This window comes from Python bivittatus, unplaced genomic scaffold, assembly GCF_059951505.1.
Source record: "Python bivittatus isolate LINGU-HERP-01145 unplaced genomic scaffold, Pbiv_v1 ctg000480_np1212, whole genome shotgun sequence".
Lineage (NCBI taxonomy): Eukaryota > Metazoa > Chordata > Lepidosauria > Squamata > Pythonidae > Python > Python bivittatus.
Genome location: NW_028277075.1, coordinates 72,450,097 through 72,458,226, shown reverse-complemented (window position 1 = coordinate 72,458,226; position 8,130 = coordinate 72,450,097). Strand labels below are relative to the sequence as shown.

Here is an 8,130-nt window from a genome sequence, read left to right as displayed (position 1 = left end):
GACCTGGCTGGCCGCAAAAGCTGTGACGTTCAACCAAACGAGGAAGCGGATGAGCGACATGGAACCGGGACTCCAATGGACTTTCCGAGAAGCCGGTGAGCAAGATTTGTGGTTGGTGGTGAACAGAGACTCTTTAATGGGACATGGAGGACTGTGGTGGCATGAGGGCAAGCTCTGTGTACCTGGGGATTACCGGAGGGAGGTGATGGCAAGAGCCCATGTTAACAAGAATGCGGGCCATTACGGGTTTGTGAAAACCCTCCACCTAATCCAGAGGCAGTTTGGTGGCCGAGCCTTCAAAAGGACATGGGAGAGTACACAGTAAGCTGTCCGATTTGTGCAACAGCTAAAGGGAGCAAGGGGAAGCCCCGGGGTCTCCTCCAGCCTGTAGCGACGCCAGACGGCCCTTGGCAAGAAGTTGCCATGGACTTTATTGTGGAGTTACCCAAGAGCAAGGGGAAGACAGCTATTTGGGTAGCGACAGACTTATTTTCAAAGCAAGTGCACTTCGTAGCTTGTCGGCAAGTCCCCACAGCAGAGAGGCTGGTGCGGATGTTCGTGCAGCACGTGTATCGATTGCATGGTGCCCCCCGGTGAGTCGTGAGCAATCGGGGGGGAACTTCAATGCACGATTCTGGCAAGAGTTCCTGAAGCGAGTGGGGATTCAGCAAGCCCTCTCCTCGGCAGTGCATCTGCAGACGGACGGGGCCATGGAACATCTTAACAGGGGATTGGAGCAGTACCTATGGTGCTATGTGGACTACCAGCAAGACGACTGGGTAGTGCTGCTGCTGTTTGCGGAGGTAGCATATAACAATGCAGTCCACAAAAGCACTGGCTTCACCCCATTCAAGGTGGCAACTGGGCAAGACTTCGTAGCCATGTCTGAGCTGCCCCAGCCGGCATCCTGGATCGGCTCATTGGACGCTTGGTTCACCTAGATAGATGCCGTGAGGCAGGCGGTCCGAACAGCGCTGCGGGAAGCCAGAGCGGACTACAAAAAATACGCTGACCGCAAGTGACTCCCCGAGCGGCAGTGGAAAGTAGGGGACCAGGTGTACCTATCCACAAAGAACCTAAAGATGCATCAAGCATCTAAAAAACTCAGCCTGAAATTCGTGGGGCCATTCCCGATTGTCAAGATAATAAACCTGGTAACTGTCAAGCTGAAGCTTCCAAAAGCACTCAGGAAGATCCATCCGGTCTTCCACTGCAGCCTGCTGAAGCCACAGTGACTGTCCAATGACTGGCATAGAGATGAGCCAGCCCCGGCAAGGATCATGGTCAACGGGGAAAGACACTTGGAAGTAAAACAAATCCTGGACGCCAGGAAACACAAGGGCCAGATCCAGCTGCTAGTGCAATGGAAACATTTTCCAAGAGCGTACAGTGAGTGGGTAAATAAGTCCCACATCAGCGCGCCCGAACTAGTCAAGGACTTTTACAAGAAGCAGCCCGGGAAACCAAGGTAAAGGGGGAGGTTTCTCTTCAGGGGGGCAGTATGTCAGATTCAGCCGGCACGACGAAAGCACCGCTCAACTTTGCCTAGCCAATTTCACCACCTAGGCGCTAGCAGGGAAAAAGGGGAAGTGAAACCGCAAACTAATGACTAGCAGCCGGCACCGCTTAACTTAAACTGCAAGCAGATACTTTGTATCAGCACCTGTTCCCCTCGAGTGCTGGAGACAAAGGAATGCGCAGAGACTCTGAAGCGAAGCCATCAATGAGCGATTGAGAACTCCCGGCTTTGCAAGCAACCAGGGAAACCAACAAAGACAATATCAACACAACCCATAGATGGCAATCAGAAAGACAAAGCACCAGGCTGAATCTGCCATTTGGGTGAGGGGGGATTACTGCGAGTAATCCGTAACTAAGCAACAGGGTAAAGCGTGGGAACGGGGAACTATAACATATCATGTAAACTATGCCGAACCAATCCTGGCTTTGTCCGTACTTACTTACGTTACGCTTGAGTAAACTTCCTTGCTGAACACATGTGTCACGAGAGTTTCTCTGAGACAAACAGGGTAAACCTTACACTATCCACTACCAGAATATCATATCCTCCTGACCCATGCTCTCCCACCCCCCAACAGGTTAAAGGTCCCCATTCAAATGAATCAACAATATACTACTCCAAGTGGCCAGAAGTTCTGAAACTTTGGGTGCTTTGGATAGCACCTACAACCATAAAACCATCTGGCTAACCTGTGTTCCCATTCCCAGTCTATCCACCAACCCCATTCCACTCTCCTAGTCTCCCCACTTTCATCTGGGTGTCCAGCAGGTGGGGGGACTCTATATCTTACTTGATATACCTGCTCACCTGCTCAGCCCCCATTCCCCCTCCCCCAGAGCCCATGTCTGCCCAACCCCACCAAACTGTACAAACTGATGATCCAGAATCTGACACATGTACCCCTCTGATCTCCAACTGCATGGATTCCCAGCTGGATTTATATAGTTTCCCCCTCCTCACTGTGAGCTTCTTTTTTCAGTCTCCAATAATTCCTATTTGGAACAAGCTCATTTTCCTTTGGTTCAAAATGGGTTGTGGGTGCAGACACAGCAATGCTGTTTCTCAAAAGACTACTGCTCTCCATAGTGGTGGAGAAAGGCACAGTTTACTGGTGTCAGGAGTTCCTGCATAGGTTGCAAACCCATTACTATGAAGAAAAGAAACTGGATGCTCAGTGGCTGAAATAGCTTGAGGGTATTTACGTTGTATCTTTCAAAAGCTCGTGAGACTCACTAGAACAATTTTCCAAGAGTTAAACCCAGGTCCATCTCAAGAAGTGGTAGTTGGTGTATGTTACTCCTACCTTTGCCTGGCCTGTTGAAGGAGAAGCAGCAAAGCTGTGAAGGGAGCATATCCCTTTTAGGACCTACCAGATGGCTGAGAATGGAGGAGACGAGAGTTCCCTTTAGTGGAGAGCTACTGAGCTTTAGTGTTTTCTAGCTAAAAACTGACTATAAGGTGTTTTCTGTCATGTCGCCATGAGATTAGAGAGGTGAGGATTCAGACTTGGTGTAGAATGCCTAGGTATAAAAGAAACCTCCTAATAAAAGTTTCCCATAGAAAGAGACTACAATTGGTTTATAAACATGCAAAACATTTGTTCAGAAAGTATATCACTTGATTATTAATCCAGAGCTGATCTAGTTTTCCTCCACCCACAGAAAAACAATGAGTACACGTAAACTTCCAATCCGAAGGGAGAGGAGATTCTTTGTATCTCCAGGTAAGGGTAGTAAAGTCTCCTGTGAAATCCTGGAAAAATATTGCTGGTCCAGTTAGACTGCATAGAACTAGATGAACCAGTCTTGTCACTTAGCATAAGACTAGTGGAACTGGCAGATTACATCCATATCTCTTAAAAGAAAAGGCCTGGGACAATATACTCACATATTAAATTCAACCTATTTTTTATCAGTTTTGTTGACTGAGTTGTATCAAATTAAGCCAGAAAAAGATACAGGTTGTGGTGATGGTGATGATGATGATGATGGTGATGGTGATGATGATGATGATCCATACACTAAAGATAGTGGAGCTGTTGGCCATAATGAGGAACAAGACAGTGAGCTTGTTAGCACTGCCTCTTTTGAATGGAAGTGTGTCAAGTGTCTTCCAGAATCTACTTCCAATGTCTCCATGAGGTATTTCCCCCTTGTTAATATCTCCATGATGTACTTCCCCCTTGTTATGGCCATCATTACTGACTGTTTTGGAGTCTCATTCATGCCTGAAATCAATGGTCAGGACTGCTGTCTGCTTCTAATTAAAAATGGAGCTCCCAGAAGATGTGGGAAATTCTAAAGGGAAACAATGAAGGGTTCTGTAAAAATTCTGGTAAGAGATTTATTTATTGTTTATTTATTTATTTAAATTTATTGGTCACCCAGCTCCAGTAGAGATGCAAATAAGGTTAAGCAAACTCTACATAGACTGATCATAGTAAGACCATGAGAAGACCAAATGTCTATATTTTCCCACCATGGTCAAATAGAAGCCTATAAGGAGATTATATGCAGCACAAGAGAAAAACTGTCTGATACCCGTGGTCTTCACCAGAAGATGGGGCATATACTAGGGGGCTAATGTTTCTGAATGTAATAACCTGCATTGCACAGTTCCCAATGAAAGCAACTCCCCTTGACCCCAGTGTAGATTCAAATGAAAGTTTGTGTGATGGAATGGAATTATGAAGGCCAGGCTCAGGGAGAAAAACATTTTCTTTCATCTCCTAAGGAGTGTGGGAAATATAAGAGGATGAGACTGGCACCTCCTTGAGGAATTCACAATGTTGTGGCTGGCATTACTTGGGAGCTGGGGTTTCAGTCTGGGAAGATTCTTGCTAGAGGTTGTAGCTAATAAACATTGCTGGACTGAATTTACATGGTCTCTTGGAGTTCCTTGGGCTAGGCCTGACAGTTTGTTTATTAAGGACTGGTATACAGGTCGAGAGCATTGCTGAAATTGAGGCCCATGCCGACCAAAAGTTACCTTTATTTCTTTTCCCCTTGCACCTCCCCCTTTTCTGTTTCTCAGGTTGTCTTACGCAGGTCACTGATTAACTCTTGGTCTCATGCTGAGAACTAGATAACAGTCCATGTGTGCCCAACAGCTCTTCCCCCCACTCCCCTTAGTGTTGTAATTGCAGAAATGAAGCAAGCAAGCTAGCAGGATGGTTGCTTGACTGTGGAGGTTCTGACACTGAATTTGGAGTTTTCAAATAACTGTTCTTAGCCCTGTCCTCTACTATTTTATATAATCATCAGTACTTTTTGTGGAAACTAATTTCATAGTTTAGAGAAGTAGTTTCATTTATCTGTCAAAAAGCTCTTACTTACTTTACTTACTTACTCACTCACTCTACTGGATGATCCTGGATTCTAGTGTTATGAAAAAGAGTGAAAAATGTTTTTCCACCAAGGTTCTCAAAACAGTATTATGACCCTGTCCCCTTGATTACTTTTTCCAATGTAAAATGCTCAGATCTTTCTTGTTGCCTTGAATATTTTATTTCCTTTTTCCTGTCTCTTTCTCAGTTCTTAATAAAGCCCTAACAATTTCTGCTAGTTGCAGGTTTCTACAGCAATTTCATAAAAAATCACTTTATTATTCCACTTCAGGACTTTCTTTTGCTTTGTGAATTGCTAAAAATCAACCTAAATAGCGGAGAAAAAACTCAAAGATTTAAAAAAAATATTTGATTTTATTTATTTCAATTTGATACAGTAAAACAACTCTTCAGATGAGTATTCCTCCATATATGTTAGATTCTAAATCCCATAACTCCTATCCAATCTTGCCCTAGATTGGACAAAGCTAACTGAACAGGTAGTCTTCTTTTCCACAGAAAGAATATGGATATTTTTAACCTTCTAAAGATGATAATGATGGTTAAATAAACAAATTGATTGAAATATTTGGTTTATTATATGTTAAACTACTTGTAACTTGACAAATTTAGAACCAACAGCAACCTTTAATTTACTTGTATTGAACTCTGAATGTTTATATAGGCTTTCAGCCTTGTGCTTTCTACAATCAATAATTATACAGGGTTTTGACTCTGTGATTTGTACAATTAATCGTTTTGGTTTATGAAACCAGGAACCCTCATTTTGTGGACTCCTGCCATGCTACCATTGTTTGTGGCTGAAGAGCCTGGGAAGTGGCTAAGGAGTGAATGAGCTGGAAGCACAAAGCTTATCTGATTAAACTGAAAAAGTGGCCTGCCTAACCCCACCAAACTGTTGGAGACTGATGTTAGTTAGGTCTACTATGTTTAAATAAGGTGGGTTTGTTAATGAGATAATATTCAGAAGTATAAAAGATCACAAAACATTAGAATACAACATATTCCTTTTACCACAGATGTTATTCCTCTTTAAAGGTGTCAGAGATTATTACTGTGTAAGGCTGACCCTTAAATTTGTCTAGGGCTACTCCCTTTAAAAGTCCATAGATTGCCCACTGATTTTGTCAGGGCATCTTTCACCTCCTTGTTCCTCAGGCTGTAGATCAGAGGATTGAGCATGGGGATCACAACCGTGTAGAACATTGAAGCCCATTTGTCTTGGTCCATGGAATAGCTGGAGCTGGGCCGGATGTACATGAAGACTATTGTCCCGTGGAATATCCCAACAGCTGTCAGGTGAGAAGCACAGGTGGAAAATGCCTTGCGCCTGCCCTCAGCGGAGCGCATTCTCAGGATGGTAGCCACAATATAAACATAGGATACAAGGCTCATACCAATGCTGCACGCTTCAATGAAGCCATCAATGGCAAATAGCACAATCTCATTAACATAGGTGTCAGAACAGGAGAGTACAAATAGTGGAGGCATATCACAGAAGAAATGATTAATAAGATTTGACCTACAGAACGTGAGTTGGAATGTAGAGGAAGTGTAAACTATTGTATCCATTAGGCCTATACAATATGCAACAGCAATCAGTTGCTGGCAGAGCTTTTTGGACATTATAGCTGAATAGAGAAGTGGATTGCAGATGGCCACATACCTGTCATAGGCCATCACAGCCAACAAAACACACTCTACGTCTACAAACATCACATAGAAAAAGAGCTGGGTAGCACAGGCACTGTAAGAAATCCTTTTACTTTCACTTAATAAGTCAATCAGCATTTTAGGAGCAATGGTTGAGGAGCAGCAGAGATCCACAAAGGAGAGATTGCCCAGGAAGTAATACATGGGTTTGTGGAGTTGGGATTGAGTGCAAATCAACAGAATCATCCCGAGATTCCCTAACACAGAGATGGCATAAACCAAGAGGAAGACCATAAAAAGAACAAGCTGCATTCTGGGATTGTCTGTGAATCCCTGAAGAATGAATTCAGTAATGACAGAATCATTTCTTTCATCCATGATCTATCTCAGTGGGTGCTGGGTTCAGAATATTAGCTGAATCTGAAATGTCTTTTTTTTTTTTTTTTTTGGTCTATCAAAGAAAAGAAAGATTTGCATTCTTTAGAGTTCCATCCATCTTGGCTTCTCTATAAAAAATAAGAGGACTAGGACCACATTTCCATCGTATTTGTCAAAATGATTGCTAATTCTGCATTAAGTAAAAGTACAAGGTAGGGCAGTGTGTACAGCTATACCAATATTTACTTCATTTGCTGAGGCACAGCACATGAGAAGTCATATTAATGCTCTGTGTTAGTGGTGTGACTATTTCTACAAAAATCTATGTTGGAATGAATGTTAAGAATATTATGTAAATTCTGAGCCGCTAGTAAACTTCTTTCCCCTTCTTTCTTGAGAAGCTTCTGAACTAAAAAAAAAAAAAATCTCCTGAGAAGTCAGCTGCTTTCAGGATACTGTCAGATTCCAAGGTGATATTGTCATGTTTCTTGTTTCGGTTAATGTATTTGACTGTCACATTGTGTAGATTATGATTTCTGAAAAGCTATTTTCACTGAATATCCCAACTGCTATACTTCTGTGATTCCAGGGTGTCTTCTGCATGTGTTGAAGGCACTGCTGCTTTTTCTATGGTTCCAAGAATGGATGGAAATAATTTCATCTGAAAACATCTAAGCTGAGTGCAATAACTTCTCATCTGACATCATCGTCTACATACTAGGCCCTAATTCTTTCCTACAAAAGTGGCCAAAAATATTTTAATACATAGATTAATAAAGCCTCTTATTTGGAGTCCTCCAGTCTGTGAAAAATCCAGACTCAAATAAGAGGCTTTATTAATCTACATATTAAAATATTTGTAGGCCACTTTTCATTCATGAGAACTGCAAGGCAGCATCCAAAATTAACCAACTGTTTAAACAACTGTAAATGATTAAGAGCAGAAAAGGGAAGCTGCCTGCATCTCCTGCTTAAAAACTGAGAGGAACAATGAACTAACCGGCTGAGATGCTAAACTATCTTCAGAAATGAACAGCTGCCATACAACAACATCCTCCAATTACAGAGTGGGAATAACCTTTCTTCCTCTACCTCCTCCTCCTCCTCCTCCTCCTCCTTCTCTCTCACAACTTGATCAAAAGTAGCCAATTAATATAGTACTTGGGTTTTCTAGGTAAGAAACATGGCTGCTGAAAGATAAATGAGGGGCACAAGCCACTGCAACTGTGAG

The 8,130-nt window shown here is 42.8% G+C and overlaps 1 protein-coding gene across 1 annotated transcript; it reads right to left on the bottom strand.

Annotated features, from left to right (window-relative positions):
* Positions 1-240: 240 nt before the first annotated feature.
* LOC103061090 (olfactory receptor 5AR1-like) lies at positions 241-6,899 on the bottom strand. Its single transcript, XM_088145114.1, has 2 exons — positions 6,004-6,899; positions 241-406 (listed from the first exon to the last, which is right to left on the bottom strand). Exons 1-2 carry the CDS (start codon positions 6,897-6,899, stop codon positions 241-243), a joined length of 1,062 nt encoding a protein of 353 aa, XP_088001240.1.
* Between the last annotated feature and the right edge of the window lie 1,231 nt (positions 6,900-8,130).